General features: G+C 40.3%; 1 protein-coding gene across 1 annotated transcript in view; it reads right to left on the bottom strand.

Annotated features, from left to right (window-relative positions):
* Positions 1-236: 236 nt before the first annotated feature.
* The window catches only part of ANKUB1 (ankyrin repeat and ubiquitin domain containing 1), a 162,427-nt gene continuing 144,328 nt past the window's right edge, over positions 237-18,335 (bottom strand). Inside the window, exon 6 of the mRNA XM_069213371.1 lies at positions 237-2,567. Coding sequence (XP_069069472.1) covers positions 2,483-2,567 — 85 coding nt within the window. The 3' untranslated portion in view covers positions 237-2,482. The remainder of the gene's footprint in view (positions 2,568-18,335) is intronic.

Genomic DNA, 18,335 nt, shown 5'->3' with positions numbered 1-18,335 from the left:
TGAGTAGGAGACATCCAATCTTTCAGCTTTGCGAGCAAGCAGGAACAACAAATGGGTGCTCCATCATGAGAGAGGTTCACTGGTGAGGTTGTCTCGATTTACAGGTGATGGACTGAACGCACCAATAACAATGTATGTACAGAGGAATATTATGTTAACAGAGCAATTATATCACTGGCTGGTACTTTCTGGATATATATATATATATATATATATATATATATATATATATATATATATATATATATATATATATATATATATATATATATATATCATCTGCCGGAGATTCATGTTCCTATCAATGATAACAATAACAAAAGAATCTTAGGAACCCAAATAGCACAAATGTGTACCTCACTATTAACACTTACAAATTAGAGAAATGATGCCAGTTCAGATATTTAACTTGATATCATTCTGGACATATAAGGGTGAAAATAAAGTGATATTATTTAATGACATGACACTATACATCACAAATTAACAAGCAAATTAAGAAACGTCCCAGAGCTTGGTAAGAACATTAATCTAAGCTCTCTACCAGTAGTTATGAACATGCCCTATTTTTGCAGAAAAGACAGAGAATACAGATGTCTGTACATTTAAATGAGACCTGTATATGTGAAGAGTATCTAAAAAAATTGAGTACTCATCAACCAGTACAGTGTATCCCTGGTCAATTGGTGAAAGGTGTGATTCTTTGATGTTAGGTTGCTGCAAGCTTGATAGGTCCTACATCTCTGCAGAAACAGGCAGGCTGCAAGAAAAAATGAGTATGGCTCCGTCTCGGGAACATTGCTTCAAGAGTCAGAGCACTCTGGTTGTTGATGATCCTGATCTCAATGGCATGCAGGAAAGAAGCTAGGGTACAAGAAAAAGGGTGGATGAGGAGGAGGGATCCTAAAAACATCAATAAATTCAACATTGCAATGTGCAGTTGTAGGATTCATCCATCTTACACAACCATCTTCCAATTTATGATGAGATACAGACAGTCTATTGAAACAATCTTGGTCAGTATCTCTAACCTCTTTGGTGAGGCTGGTGACTTCCATTTAGGCATTGTTGGCAGCAGCAGGACTGACCAGCAGAGCTTTCGTAGGACATCAGCCTCAGCTCCAGGAAAGTCCCTGAACCTGGTGCGACCCTCAGTGAGCTGTGGGGAGCGTCTCCCTTATACGTCCAGTCTGTGTCATCAATCAGCGCTTTGTGGCCAATCACAAACAGGGGATCTTTAGATATCAAATATACAGCACCCAGGTTGAACCAGATAGCACGTACTGCAGTATTGTGGCCTCATGTCATCGCACAAATATGTATGTATGTATTGAAGAGCTATTTTAGTGGGAAACTTGTATATCCTGTACAGACAAATCTGGGCCTTGTATGTCCTTGAGGTTTCCATTCTGCAGATTGCATTCCCCTTTTATGCAAAAAAGTGTTCGCGATCAGCTACAGATAACCGTAATAGGACTACTGGAGATTATTGTGATCACTTTTACCACTGCGCTCGTTAAAATATTGCCAATCATTTCCTTGATCAGAATTCAAATTATGTTCAACTTTTGTTTCAATAAAAATAAATAAACACAAAATGGGTCCCTCCTGCCTGAGATCACTAGACACATAAGAGCACATGGCATCATTTGGGGTAGAGGGCCTGCTGCCGCTTCTCCACTACACAAACTATAAGTATGCTGCCAACAGCCTGGACTTAAGATAAGGAGGCCACTGCTGATTTTCCATTCAAGACTGTAAAGAGTAGGACACCGTGTTATCTTCTGATGTCCGAGAGGTCACTAAGAAGGCCCTGGAGAGTGCAGATTCACAGTTGGGGGGGCGGTGGGAGGTCACATAGATTTTGATATCTCAAACTGATCCAAACATGTACGTCTGCAGGGGAAGCTCAGTGGTGGTGGGATGCACTGTCACATCTAGCTCAGAGCCATTCACCAGTAGGGTACAATATTTGGCATAGCACGACCAGCTAGCCCCCATCACTTCACCTCTCATGCAACTCAAGGTGCTCTTCTTTAACAATTACTCTTCCACAGCTTGCCAGCCAGGGTTTAAAAAACCAAAGTTCAAAGAATCTGCACCTGTGATAATAAATAAATTATTTTGGAAGAGCAATCATTTTTATAAATACATCTACACCCAAAATTGACAGTTGTGGCCTTTCATAAATTCCAGCAAATACTCAGCAGTGTTTTTTAACACTATCCTCAAAGTCTTTCTGACTGTAGTAAAAGACTACTGAAATATGGGTTATGATAAAGTGACTTACTCAATCATATATTGTTTATGTTCTCACTTGGTGCTTCCTGTTTTGTCCTATTTATTTTAAGCCTTAAGAGTGATGATAATGCCTGGTATGGCCATCTTGAAACTGATTACTTTCAATGTCCTTTGCATCATGTTGTCTATTTAACCTCGTAATTCTCTCACATAATGTCACTTTCCTTTGGGTGCAGGTTCTTCAGAAAAGAGGTTTGCAGACAGTCTTCCTTGCAAGAATCCTTGCCATGCCTAGTTGATGCAGCCACGGCTTCTCTTTAAATTCACTGGAAATAAATAATAATGGTGTTATTATCTAAAAAAACATATGCATAGCTCCACGTGACTAAATATTATTATACAAGAAAACAACAGAAACAAATGAATATATAACTGGTAAATGTGCCAAGTAACCAATGTAATTGTGAATTTGCGCTCTGGTATGATGAGCTTATAGGGCCCTATTATGCACACCTAGAATGCACCTGCTAAGTCTCCACCCCTGGAATAAAAATTGCTGGAGTCCTGTAAGCTCCAGAGATGTGGTATTCAGCTTTGCTGAGAAGGTGGGAATTGCCAGTAGGGTGACCACCTATCTACAGTTTTCACAGACTGTCCTGTATTTAGGCTTGCTGGCATTAGCAAATGTAATTGTCGATTAAGGTTACCAAAAGGTGCTGGGCGTTTCTCCTGAGGGGCTATTCCCCATTTCACAGTTTTTCCATTGGTTTGGGGACACCTTTGCAAGTGAATAAAGTGCATTAATCATTCTTCCATCCCATTGTCCCAACGCCCTAATCTGGATTTGGTCTGCACAAAGTGTAATTCCCGTTTTTCACAACAGATAGCAGTACGGAGTCAATAGCCGTAAATTGACTGTAAAGTGCCTTCCCTATACAGCACTGTAAGAATGTGTGTATTTCAGCTGAGAATGCAAGATGTTATTGATGAGTATGCAGTGTGGAAGCACTGTTAGTTGCGGCTCTTAGGCAAAATATGTTCATAAAAACATACGTTTTTCTTAGCCATTTCTCAGCTTTACTGGACACAGCCTCCAGAATTGCTGTTAAGCAACATGCAGGACGTATCTCTATGGAGATCAGGCATATTTTGGAGATCAACAACAAAACATAGAAGTATGTCGGAGGGGTGAAAGAGAAGACCCCCCCTCCCAGCCTCAAAGGTGGTCCCAGACCCCACTTCAGTCCATCTCCAACCCGTGCCACAACTCATTTATGAGCTTGAAATAATTCCTCTACTGTTCCCATATCCTAATATGTTTCTGGAGGCAACCCTGTCTCTCACAGAAGGGTATCACTAGGAAGAGGCACCCATTTGATCCTGTAATCGTCCTTGAAGGGAAGTATGACTTTATGTCTTCCAGTATAGTTAAATATGTCTTTGAGCACTGACTAGCCCTAGGTGAATTAAGGCATTGTGGTATCTATTGGTGTCCATGTTTTGTGGGCCATCTCGGTGGAGGGCTTTAGTGGCCATCTCTGTATCCTCAGCAGTGAGCCAAACAGCTCACCCTGCAGATCTGGATCACAGCGCAGCTTCATGTCAGGTGTAAGAATTTGCAATTCACTTGTTGGCATCTGAGGCAGGAGAGGGAGGAATCCTGGGCTATCCTCCATAATCCCTCTCTGATGTAGTAAACTCCCTATAAATATTTGAAATGAAATGAATCAGGTGGTACCAGGGAGAGATTTTGTTTGTAAACAGATTTTATTGTAAATTTTCCATATTACAACTGCAATTCGTCATGCAATGCTTCTGTCATTTAAAGCTAAACAGCCGAAACCCCCATAGATGCAGTTATACAGGTCATTTGCAACAAACCTTTAACTGTTTACTCCTAACATTTCTGTAACATCGCCCTCCAACCACCCCCGCCAGGTCAGTGCGAATATGATTATGTTTGTGAACTTCTGAAGGGTTTGTCGTGCAAATCTCTAATCGTGTGCACCATTCCCCGCGCTCATGCATCAGCTAATGCTGACAGTTACCAGTCTGGGGTAAGCTTTGCATCCTGCCTGTGTGACCCATTGTGTGAGGAATGTCTGAGTGTTAGTGGGGTGTTCTCGTATATGTTTCCTCGCTGCTGGGAATCCAACTCTTTCAAGTCATCAGTAAGTGACTCCCAGGCCTGTGCAATTTCTATTTGGCCAATCCTCCTGCGTGCCTCTCGGCGCAGGAGCGTTCCCTCGCACCCAGCCGTGATATGAGGCAGAGATTACAACATCTCTAGGAGCCATCAGGATATCCCTCCATTGGCCATATTTTCCACCTGCCAACAGCCTTTTCCCTGGTTCATCTCAGGTTCAGGAAGAATCAGGGTTATTAATAATCAGAGACTTATATGGTCCATATATCCATATATATATATATGCTCCAGAGAGTTCCAATTGCAAGTCTGGCTTCAGGGAAATTAAAATTAGCTATCTCTCCCATGTCTCTCACACATCCTGTGACGGCATGCATCAGGGCAAAGTATCAAAACAGTTGGGATCCGTGTAAATCAAAATTTATGCAAAGACGAAAATGCCGTTAACAGCAACTATGAGACAATACCCTTGAGCAGGCTGATACCAATTGAATCTCAGCTGGTGGAACCTCTAAAGTTGGACACTGGTGTCAAGTGGGCACTGATCTATCTTTCGTAAGATTGACTGCATCTGTATAGTGCACAAGGATGCCTTCCAGAGGCGGAATACAACTTTTGGTAAGGGGACATTTCCGAAGCAACCCCTAATAAACATAATGGCCCATGTGGCTCACCTTTCAGTAGCATAGGCTGAGTTTTATTCTGTTCAAAGGAGCGCTTCTATTTACAGTAATTCTGTAATCCTAACGCCTACTCCCTCTTTGTCTAGAAGCGCTCCTTTGAACAGAATAAAACTCTGAATTTAGCAGATGGCAGCCAAATGAAACTAACACTCTGGAACCAGGGATACCGGTTATGTGGTATTTATTTTTTTAGTATTTGTGTCTGTCTGTATTTATCAATATTTATGTCTTACTCACCATATTAGCATTTATCCATATTCATTTGGTGTTCTTTGAAAAACTGGCACTGCAACTTTTCTATTTAAACATTTATTTAACAGGTAAGGCTGCACTTCTGTTTGGATGTCTGAAGTTTTAGTACTGTAAGCATCCGTACAAACAAAATACATGTGCATAACTGCAGCTGTTTAAAGAAATGTCACCATTTTTTGCACGCCATATACTGTCAATATGGGGAGCTAATGGCTTAACAACCATGTATGACAGCACCGTCCCTCAAAAGACTTACTAGCTATATGTTTTGCAAATGTATTTAACTGGGGCACTTTGGTACTGGGATGGAAACAAGCTCCTATTGTGGGTCATGACTCAGGTATGGAGTGTTGCTTCAGTGATGTTCCACAATTATTTTTCTGCAGGGCGTTCTGTGTTACAGTCATGCACTGGCTTTCTGAAGGGCTTATCAATGACCTGCTGCTGCAGAGAAATAACGCTCCTGTGTGTGGTGGTAGATACAGAAGTATTAGAAAATATTTTAGTTCCTTTTTAGAGTTGCCTGTAAAACCAATATTTTTTTGAGATTTTATTTTTAAGAATGGAACTGTAAAATGCAGATTTTGGGCCTGTTTTTTAGCTGGTTTGAGGAAATAATCATTTATTTGCTGCTCCATGGGTGTTTAAGCTGCATCTATTTAAAAAATGACCCGTCACTAGTGGTTGTATAATGTGTAGTTTCTGATCTGGCCAGGATGCGGGAGGAATAGTTCCAAACAGATAATTTTAGCTCCTGTATTAAACAATGAGATAATTACAGATGTAACAACACTCACATTTAACACATATGCTCATAGTTGCATTTAATTGTTTGTATATTTGGAACTGTCCATAAAATTTGAACTTTGTCCGAAAATGTTTGTCCATAAAATGGATTGTGCCCAGAATTGTTTCATTCAGTGATCAGAATCTGATTTTGTGACAGGCGGTCACCTTGATTACTTGTCGAATTAGTAACTCTGTGTCTGAGTCACCTGGTGATCCTCCATTCGTGACCTCAGTTTACCTCTGAGTTTTTGGGTGTTTTCGAGAGAGGTCAAATTGTATTAATATATTAGTGGCATAGAAGTTAACATATGGTGACTAATTAACCTACTTTAAAGGCCTAACAACAAAAATAGCACAAGTTGTAAAATGTGCACGTTTGAATTACGGTGGACCATGTGGCCGCCATTCGTATTAAGCACCATGCTTTAACAAGAGAGTTTTGCATTTTATTAAATGAAATACTAATGTTAATTAATGTTAAGAGTGTTTTTATTTGGATGTAGAATATTAGAATTGAAAGCTTTAAATGAATATGAATTAAACACACTCATATTGAATTAAATGAATTTAATTAACATGAGTTACGTGTGTGCAGAAAAATAAATGCTCGTTTAAATCTGTTCTAACATGTCATAAATAATGTTTTCATTTGAATAATTTGTTTTGCATATTTGATATGAATCGTAAGGTATGTAATAGGTTTGTTAATGTATTAATATATTAATGTATATTAAGGCTTCTTAGCTTGACTAGGCCTGAAAGATTAATTTTACAGTAGTGGAGAATCACATGTTTAATTTATCCCGTTTTATCTGAATTATTTTCTAGGATGTTAATGTGATGTTGAGTGCCTTTTTGTATTGAAGGCAAGAAACATTTTTCAGAATTTAACAATGTTGCATTATTTGTTCTAGCTTAGAATAAGAAAATACATTTATGATTCCTATATGAAACAGGTTTAGTTTCGTGAGAGAAGAACCCAATGTTGCAAGCTACTCGAGAATGTGATATTTTGTCAGAACTGTTTGAAATCATGGAATTGACAATGAACTTCTGCCAAGAAGATTTGGAATAGTTGCAAACTTGGTGGTACCATCAACAGCCATTGGATATCAAACTTGACGTCCAAAGTAAGCCCAACTAAAGGACCAATGAGTGGCTTGTGCATATTTTAATTAGTGCGAAACTTTAAACTTGGAGTCAGTCACCGAGTAGTCTTCTTCTGCCTCAAAGCTGTCCAGAACCCTGTTCGAGTCTGCTGTCACACTCTGTTATTTCAAGTCCCCAGATGAGTTTTCTCATCTTAGTCTTAACTGTCCTATTCCGTTATGTGGTTCAGTACTAATAAGTCCAACTAATTCTGAACTGCTGATCTGTGTTATGTGCAGCCCATGTTCAGCACTGACGTGATGCCTCCAACAGTTGATGCCGGAAGAAGGTGACTGTCTGGCCTGACAAACTACTCTTGTATGCTGTCCCATGAGGAGAGGCATAACTAAGTTTGGTTACTTGTTTCCATTTCAGTTAGGTACTTAGAGCAGCATATTTTTATAGTGAGATGCCCTAGTTAGATGTTTTCCAAATTATTTTTGCCTCTCTTTATTTTTGTTTTGCCCGCATGTGTTAGCCCATTCCCACACATGCAAGTCTAAATCCGTGTTAGTGACAGGAATGGCCCAACTCTGAAACCTGAATTCTGAAATTGTATTATGAAAAACTGTATTTTGATGTTTCACTGATGTCACCATCATCTGCTTTGATTTCTACCAATAACGTGCATATTGTGTTGTTGCTAATCTATATTATCCTTTTGGAGTGTCTAACAGTATTGATGTTTAGTAGGTGGTTAAATCTTTTTAGATGTTTCGGTCAGCTTATGGTTTTTATGAATGTTTATAACTTAGTTTTCCACGCCATATACAGGACATTAATTTTGGCATTGTAATAAAGTTTTGAGACTTTACTCAGTTTGGAGATTGATTTAGTGTTAAATCGATTACTGTGTTTAGCATTGTTCATGGCATAATGTTATTGATTTGTGACTGAATGATTCTGACTTCACTCTTCGCCAAGTCCAAAAATCTAGTCGACCTCTATAGGTGAGAATACTGATGGTGTCTCACCTGCATGTTTGTGGTTATTGAACCCAGATGGGGAGAAATTATTTCCAGACACAACTCTCCATCATTTTGAATATGGGAAAGATCCAGGGGAACTCCATAGGTGTATCTGTAGAACTCATAATTTCTGCTGGGTTCCAGTGATGGCCCCATTATAAACTGCAGAGTGTTTGCATTAACTCTGTGGCAGCCAAGAACGTAACGGTTACATCCTTGGCTGCGGTGCTGAGGTACCAAGGACGTAACTGTTACGTCCTGGTACTGGCTCTCCCCCCATGAGCCTCGCCTCTGCGCCCCCAGGGCAGGGATGGAAGGGGAATCGCTTCCCCTTCCACCCCGCCCCTGCCCCGTGGCGCCTGATGACATCAGCGCGCAATCATGCGTGCTGACCTCATCAGAGGCCTTCCCCTCCGCACTGGAAGCGATCGGAAGAGAAATGCTTTTGCATTTCTCTTCCGATCACTGGAGGGGCCGAGAAAGGCATGAAAGGAGAGGAAAGGCCTTTCCTCTCCTTTCATGTCTCTCTCAACATTTCTCCAGAAATGCCCACTAGACACCAGTGAGTTTATTTTATTTTGGTGATTGTCATAAGGGGAGCGGCCCCTTGGGCAAGGGCCGCTCCCATGTAGAAAAATCCACAATCCCTAGACACATCTGAAAACTAAACATCTGGGTGATTGCAGGGTGGTGTGCTTCACATGCACCCGCACCAACTTTGCTGGAAATCACACATTTTTTCCCACATTTTTGTGATGGAACCTTTGGGAATCTGCAGGAATCCACAAAATTCCTACCACCCAGCACTGTCTCATCTATACCGATAAAAATTCTGCTGCACTTGTCAGCCTAAAAATGTTTTTTTCAAAACTGCCCTTTTGGACCCGCTTTGGTTCCCCCTCAATTTCGACATGTTTTTGGCTCCTCCCTGTCACAGGCACTTGGCCCACCTACATAAGTGAGGTATCATTTTTACTGGGAGACTGAGGGGAACGTTGGGTGGTATAAATTAGTGTGGGAGGGGAATTTCCTTTACGGACTTTAGGCCCCTCCGTCCAATCGGGTGTCACTTATTATTTCTACTTTATTGCTATTATTTATTCAACGCTCACTGAGCATGTATAGCAGGGATCCTTCGCCCTGATGAATGCCCCAAGACCTTCCAAAGCTCTATTTTGAGGGCAGAAACATGTCGGCTTCTTCCTTTTAGATAGGAGACCCAGTGAGTCATTGCTCTCACTTGGTATCCCAGTCTTCTTTTTAATCACATTAAACGGAACCTCCTATTAAAATACTTACATGGGTATCTGTTTAGGTGTTTTTATTTCTTAGTCTAGCTGGATCCCTTTTCCAGAACCAGAATTGATTTACGCACTCCCTCCTGTTCCTTTAACAGTGAGGTTGAGTCCGCCCAGGTGGCATTGTCCACTCTGGGTGGGGCTAGGTGGTCATTTGATGAAGCATGACACCATAGAGTGTGTGAGACCACCTAGTCCGTAAAGGAAATTCCCCTCCCACACCATACACCTCAGTCCACCCTTGTCTCGCCTCTAGTTGAGGATTACGAGGGGCATAGTGTTACAAGTGATACACTACTGACCCGCCCCCGTTACAAGAACCCCGTACTCCCAGTTGTGTTTTTGTATTAGTTTTTGGGAGTTGAGTACAGTTGTGTTCTCCGTTTACCCCCCTACTCCCATAATTTCTCTCTCTGTGTGTTTTGATGGTATAAATTAGTCCCAGTGCGATGATCCCACAGAGAAATGTGGGAAAAATTTGATTTTTGTAGCTGAATTTGAGGTTTGCTGAGGATTCTGGGTAAAAAAAGATTAGGGGATCCACCCAAGTCACACCTCCCTGGACTCCCTCGGGTGTCTAGTTTTCAGAAATGTCTGGATTTGGTAGGTTTCCCTAGATGGCTGATGACCCCAGGACCAAAAACGCAGGTGTTACACCCCCCACCCCCACCACACACACACACACACAGGTAGTTATGTATTTGATAATTTTGATATGTCCAGATAGTGTTTTGGGGCATTTCCTGTCGCGGGCGCTAGGCCTACCCGCACAAGTGAGGTACCATTTTTATCAGAAGACCTGGGGGAACGCTGGGTGGAAGGAAATTTGTGGCTCCTCTCAGATTCCAGAAGTTTCTGTCACCAAAATGAGAGGACAAGTTTTTTTGGCAAAAGTTTGAGGTTTGCAAAGGATTCTGGGTAACAGAACCTGGTGAGAGCCCCACAAGTCACCCCATCTTGGATTCCCCTAGGTGTCTAGTTTAAAAAAATGCACAGGTCTGGTATGTTTCCCTAGGTGCCAGCTGAGCTAGAGGCCAAAATCTACAGCTAGGCACTTTAAAAAAAAAACATTTCGGATTTCAATGTAAAAATGTGATGTGTCCATGTTGCGTTTCCTGTCGCGAGCGTTAGGCCTACCCATGCAGGTGAGGTACCATTTTTATGGGAGACTTGGGGGAACACAGAATAGCAAAACAAGTGTTATTGCCCCTTGTCTTTCTCTACATTTTTTCCTTCCAAATGTAAGACAGTGTGTAAAAAAGATGTCTATTTGAGAAATGCCCTGTAATTCACATGCTAGTATGGGCACCCCGGAATTCAGAGATGTGCAAATAACCACTGCTTCTCAACACTTTATCTTATGCCCATTTTGGAAATACAAAGGTTTCTTGGTACCTATTTTTCACTTTTTATATTTCAGCAAATGAATTGCTGTATACCCAGTATAGAATGAAAACCCATTGCAAGGTGCAGCTCATTGATTGGCTCTGGGTACCTAGGGTTCTTGATGAACCTGCAAGCCCTATATATCCCCGCAACCAGAAGAGTCCCGCAGACGTAGCAGTATATTGTTTAAAAAAATCTGACATCGCAGAAAAAAGTTACAGAGTAAAACGTTGAGAAAAATGGCTGTTTTTTTACCTTAATTTCAATATGTTTTTATTTCAGCTGTTATTTTCTGGAGGAAACCCTTGTAGGATCTACACAAATTACCCCTTGCTGAATTTTGAATTTTGTCTACTTTTCAGAAATGTTTAGCTTTCCAGGATCCATCATTGGTTTAACACCCATTTTTGTCACAAACTGGAAGGAGGCTGAAAGCACAACAAATAGTAAAAATGGGTGGAGTTATTAACTTTTGAGTTAATAAGTGTTCTCTGTGAGTGTACCAAGCCTGCTTGCAAGCTCCTTTGACTATTTTCTTTGGGTACCCTCTGTCTATCAATCTTGATGTCAAAGCCTCAGAGTTTTTAAAGAAATCTTTTTTAGAAATTGTTCCAAAGCAGAAAATAAGGAGATTCCATTGACATGTGTACTCACATATAACCCAAAAGCTAATCGGATTAGGGCTACTATTGAAAAAAATTGGAAACTACTATACCCAGTAGGAACAAAAACTTTTTGCATTCAAGAGAGGTCGCAATATTCATGACGCTTTAGTACATGCTCCTTTTTCCACGAATGTAAGGAAAAAATTGGATCTGAAAGGTATGCTAGATCTACCCCCAATAATTGGCCACTTCCAATGTAACAACTGCTTGGCATGCAAACATACTGAGAAGAGCAAGTATATCGAAGTGAATGGAAAAATACATCACCAACTTCGATTTTCAAATTGTAATACACAAAATGTTATTTATTGCATTACATGTCCATGCTCTTTCACATATATAGGTCAGACTACACAGCCAGTTAAAGCACGTATCCTAGAACACATGTCTAGGATTAGGTGTGAAGTACACAGTGCCCCATTGGTCGACCACTATATTGAAAAAGATCATAGACCTGAAGATATCAGATGGTCTAGCCTCTATGTGGCTGATAAAACAAAAACAGGAAGAGAGGTCGTATCCACTCTAGATAGAATGGAAGCACATTTGATCGAAAGGTTTGGAACTGCTAGGAGTGGTTTAAATGGCCTGAATGAAATGTGGTCCTTAATTAAGGTCTAATACGTCTACGTCCTTCAGTCTTTTCCCCTTTTGAGAACATAATATGCGACTTTTCTCTGAAGGCCGAATAGAAGTTTTATATCTCTTCTTGGCCACTTTTGATAATTTCTCCTGCAGTCCGACCTGGTTGCTAGATTCAATTTTTGTTATTCTAATATGTGATTTTCCCTGACGATAGAATGCAGATTTCATACTCTGAGACGGCCGCCACGATAATTTTTTATGGCTTCATCTGTTTGAGACATCGGTAGTTCTTCCTTTAGTTTTACTGTCCATCCTGCAGTCCCCGTGCACGCTGACAGACTCCCTTGATGTCGTACCGCACACAGCGTCTCTGCATTTAAACTCTAGTTGCCAACGCGTATTTCAGCATAGACGCGCTGGAAGACTGACACGAGCGGCAGCATTTTGCAAATAGAAATGCTTTTCCGAGTCAACTGGTAAGCGCATATAAGCACTTTAGAGTCTATCTGAGAGCATTTCCACAGCTGGCTGAAGATAATTGGTGTATGAATGTTTTCTGTAACAGATCACCAGCCACTGTTGGCCCCAAGATGATTTTTCGCTGAATAACAGTCGGGTACTAAGAAATACAAACCTATTTTGTTAAGGTCAGTCTCCTATCTGTTTCTGGCAGCATGCATGGGTATTAGTCCATTTGACGCATCTTCTTAGACCTGAAACAAACCACTTTTCAGGCGCTCCTTGTTTTTAATTTCACAATATTGCCTAATAGTGAGTATTTAGATGTGACACAGTTATTTGTTGTCCTCTGCTATTTATGACACTCTGTTAAGTTGTCTTTAAGGTCGGTCACAGGAATTAACTGAAGTCTATGTGCACTGGAGGCCTAAAGGTGAACAGGGGTGTTGTTCACCCCTGGTGGTCTGTGTTTACAAAATAAGTGTTATTAGTGTAGCAATAATTTGTATATATTGTATATATAGGCACTGTTTCTGATGTCCTGAGGAGGCCAGATTCATAAAGGCCGAAACGCGTCGACTATATCTGGGGAGGAATGTACGGTGGAACTTTTGAAAAAACTGGATGATATAAACTGGATTGTATGGGATATTAACATCAGCAATAGAGGTTTGGCTGATGGACGATACACTACTCACATTACCTCAATGTAATACTACTTGCCATTAAATGGCCCAGCAGTTTACAGATTAAATTACAACAGTGCATAAAGGAACTATTTCGATATTGTCTTCCCAATATTGTCTTTCTATTTGTATATTGTTTTCACTATTTGTTACAAGTTCTTCTGTTTAATGTTTGTATAATGGTTTTTAACACACTTGGCAGCTCTGCTATTTGTTAGTTTGGCGCACAGCCCATGAGAGTGGGACTTGTAGACACTAAGCATAATCTAATAGATTTAATTATGTGAATAAAGAAATAACCCTCCAGTGATTAATTCATGTTTTCACTGTGGTACTTTGTTCTATATCTATCCCCACTGTATTTCTGTATTCAGTTTGTAGTTTCTAAAGTTGGCGGGAGTGGAGTGAGATGATGACACATAGGCAAACTGAAAACGTGGTAGTCATGCATGATGCATAGTGCCAGGGCGTGAGGTGACTGTGACGTGGTGCTGTGTTTCTTTTTGTTGGTGTATTATGGCGAAAAATCAGCACAAGGGCTTTGGAACGCTTTATACAAGTACTAATTACATTACAAAAGGTCAGATTTGTTTTGAAGGCATGGGGAGATTTAGGTGATTTGATCAAAATCACAGGATTTAGATGCGACGTCAGGACGTGTACCTGGTTCCCCAGGTCCATGAAACTACTTCATGTGCTGTGAGCCCCAGGGGAGAGAGTTTCATACCCTGGGCTTCCAATCGATAGTGTAGCTCCGCGAAGCCAAGGAGAACGGGCCTCCCAGCCCAGGATAAGGGTTGCAAGGCCCAGGGAACAGGGCCCCACTACTGGGCCATGCAGCCGGATCCAGGCTGCTCACAGCTTGGCCTGTGAGGGGTTACAGTAATCATGTTTACATAGTTAAAGCGGGTGAACGCATCCCAGAAAAGAGACAAACATCTATAACAAGCATTTTCAATGCAACAGATCTCGCATTTGCTCGAGTTAAAGCTATTAGCGTTGTAAACTCCTAACCGGATTTTTATTGCCACACAAAAGGAAAAAAAAAAGACGCAGCGCGATCGCGCTGCATGGAAAATAAACAGATAAAGTAGTCCGGAAACCATGCTGAAAACATCGAGCCTCGTATGTTTTTTGTAGTTTACTGGGGCTGTGTAGGTGGGCCAAACACCGGAAAAGGCCAGATGTATGCATGCCTTTCACAAATTAAAGCGAGCAGATTTTAAAAGGCAAGTGTTGTATCGCAGTTTTAATTAAATATATATATATATATTGTTCTATATAAATAAGTTTATCCTAATAGGAGTTTAATATTTACACCGATAGAAGTAGTATGTTCCACCTCCCCTTCCCCTTAGAATGGTAGAGTCTGACAGTTATTGGGCTGGAGTTGACAGTAGAACGTTGAGGAGCTAGAAGAGCAGCTGTGTGGAGAACTGTTGCTGAGGCAGTAGAGATGAAAGAATAAAGACTGAAGTAAAAGGAATTTGATTGAAGTGTCTTTATATCACTGGCGACGAGTTACGTGCGGAAGGGGGCACTCTCATCTCTACCCCTTTTGGATAATCCTTCAGCAACTTTAATTATCTTAAGGTACTGTTATTACTTTAAAGAATACTCTAGCTGAACATAAGCGTGCCATTTCGCCTTAGCGCTTCCTGTGCCTTACTTTAACTTTCGGAACCAGGACACTATTTACTCCAATTCAATCCATTTTTCAAATTTCTCACATCAGCACACAGACTTAAACTGCTGTTCTATTTATATCTTCGATCGGAACACTTAACCTTTCTGACCTTTCCTGCGCTGACAGAGAACACTGAAATAACAAAGTGAAAACGTTTTTAGGAAAGAAAACGGAAGCATTGAAATTCAATCCAGCTTTTAACCAGTATTTCATCTAAGCGTTGACACAAAACAAGAAAAGTATTCCAGGCTGTAATTTTTCAAGTGGCATTTCACAGAGGAAAGAAAATATAAAAATAATAAGCACATGCAGTGCGGTAAAGTGCAATGATCGTGTGTCTTCATGTCAGCAGCATTCTGTTCCTGGCAGCACAACAATATGATTAAATTAAAGGCTGTTTTCCTGTTGCCTTAAAGATTTTAGAACTGGCATTTAAGACGGAATTAATTACATTACAAGCTGCATTTCGAACCAGAAAGGAAAACAAATACAGACCAATATGGTAATGTGGAAGGCGCGGTAAACTGCGGAACGAGTATCCTCACATTTCTGTTGCTGGCAGTGCACCAAAACATTTTAAATAAATCTCGGTTACCTGAAACCCAGAAATCTGAAGTGCATTCAAAGAAAATCTGACTGGAACTTTGTTTTCAAGCGCTCACAATCACTTTCTGGGTACATTCTGGGAACCTGTAATGAAACGCTGACAGGCACAGTTCTCTTCATTTTTGAGGTGCATGGTGGGAAGTGTGTTGCTTGAGCTCTTTCCTCTAATTTTGCTACAAAACCTACTCTTTACATTTTGGTTGTTCTCTACTGTTATTTCAATAATTTCTATGTGTATTTAATTATTGATAAGGGGATTTACCTTGGAAATACCCTATTTATCTGTGAATCTGTACTGATGATAACTGCATAACTGTTACTTCAATAATATTTTATAGTGTATTTAGTTAGTGTTAAGGTGAATTGCATTTGACTTACCCTATTTACCTGGGAATCTGTACTCATGATGGCTGCTGCAGGTATGTCCCAACCTGTTCCGTTTTTAAATGAGGTTGGAGAACCTAGTTCTCCATGGAAAGAATGGTTCAAAATATTTGAATCATATTTAATTGCCATTGGGGGTGACAGATTTAATCCAGTTAGAAAACAGCATATTTTATTACACAATTTAGGAACACATGGTAGGAAAATTTACGAATCCTTGCCTGAACCTAATATTCCAGAAGATCAGGTGCGGGATGAATATGTCACCACATACATGAAATTAGAAAAACAATTTGGAGACAGAATAAATGTTGTTTTAGAACGTCATACATTTTTTTCTCGCAATCAAAGTAAGCAAGAAAGTATAACCAACTATATTGCTGCTTTGAGAGGATTAAGTACTTTATGCAATTTTGGGGAGCTTAATGATTCACTCATTCGAGATCAATTAGTTCGTTGCACCAGTAATATAAAAATTCAAGAGAAGCTATTACAAAAGCAACCTGACTTACATGAAGCAATTGAAATTGCTAAATCCATTGAGCATACTGCTATATGCTTACAGGAAATTAGATGTCCATCTGCTCCAGATCAGGTCACAGAAATCAAAGGTAACATAGAAGAAGACAACATTCTCAAAATTAGAGGCGTAGATAAAATACCTCAAAAAAACAAGATTGTAAATCCTAATCTAAAATGTTTTCGTTGCGGAAGCAGCAACCATTTAGCAAATTCAACTGGTTGCCAAGCAAGAACAGCCATTTGTAGGAAATGTAACAAAAAAGGGCATTTTGCTAGAGTGTGTAGGGATATGTCAAGACCAGAAAGACCATATGATGGCAAGAATGTAGAAGGAAATCATCAAGAAGTTAAAAAAATTATATTACAGATGAATGATAAAGAAGAAATTCCTTTTCAGTATCCAGAATGTGAAATTTTCATTGATGGCAACCCGGTTAAGGTCTTTGCTGACTCATGTTCCCCTTTTACGATTATTAATGCTGTGAACCTTGACAAAATTGATGATGGAATTGTGACCAGCTTAACGGAACCAGATATTAACCCCAAAGGTTACAACCAGGACCCTATTCCTCTTAAAGGAATGTTCAGAGCACTTATTTCATTCAAGGGTCGATCCACTGTGGGGAAGGTTTATGTTGTAAAGGAGGGATCGAGTCTTTTGGGCTGGCAGCATCAGAAGGAGTTGGGGATTAAGTTGGATCCTAACAATCCAGAACAAGTTTTGATCATTGACAAACCCAACTCAAAAGAACAAATTTTTCAGGAATTCCCAGAAGTTTTTAGTGGAAAATTGGGTTTATTAGCAGGATTTCAGCACAAAATCAAGTTGAAACCCCAATCAAAGCCTACCGTACACAAAACCAGACCGATACCCCATTTACTGAAACAGGCGCTCAAGGAGGAACTTGACAGAATGCAATCTCAAGGCATAATTCAACCTATTGACAGCTCTGAATGGTTATCCCCCATTGTGATTGCTAGGAAAAGTAATTCAAAAGACATCAGGGTATGTATTGATTTAAGAGACCTGAATAGGAATATTTGGGTAGAAAGACACCCTCTTCCTATAATCCATGAGATTTTAAGTACCATGGGAGATGCAGTATGTTTCTCGGTGCTGGATCTTTCCAGTGCATATCATCAAGTAGAACTTCACCCAGATTCTAAGTGGCTTACGGCATTTACCACCCCTATGGGTTCCTTTATGTTCAATAGGATGCCGTTCGGGCTGGCGTCGGCTGCTGCAGTGTTTCAGAAAATCATGCAGCATATTTTAGGAGACACTCCTAAAACGTTGTGTTTCCAGGACGACATTTTAATTTATGGGGCGACAGTTGAGGAACACAACACAAACCTGAGGAGGGTTCTGAATATACTGAAAACAGCAGGCTTAACGTTAAAGAAGGAAAAATGCCAGATTGGTGTGAGTTCTGTAGATTATCTAGGGTATACAATATCGAGAGATGGTTTTAAACCTAAAACTTCCCTGGTAGAGGCAGTTAAAAAAGCAAAGGCGCCCAAAAATAAGGATGAACTCAAGTCATTTCTGGGTCTCACTGAATATATGGCCAAATATGTCAAAAACTTCTCAGATACATCATATGATCTCAGAGAGTTACTTAAGAGTCACATACCTTATAAATGGAGGGAATGTCATGATTATGCATTTGAAAAGATTAAACAGGCCATTTTATCAGCACCATATCTTTGTAATTTTAATCATGAAAGGAAAACTATTCTCACCACAGATGCCAGTAAATTGGGTTTGGGGGCTACACTATCACAAGTCATTGATGGCAAAGAGAGGATTGTGGCTTTTGCATCAAGGG

Source organism: Pleurodeles waltl, chromosome 11 (assembly GCF_031143425.1).
Source record: "Pleurodeles waltl isolate 20211129_DDA chromosome 11, aPleWal1.hap1.20221129, whole genome shotgun sequence".
NCBI lineage: Eukaryota > Metazoa > Chordata > Amphibia > Caudata > Salamandridae > Pleurodeles > Pleurodeles waltl.
The sequence above is the reverse complement of the archived record's forward strand: the minus strand, read 5'-3'. Positions and strand labels throughout refer to the sequence as shown.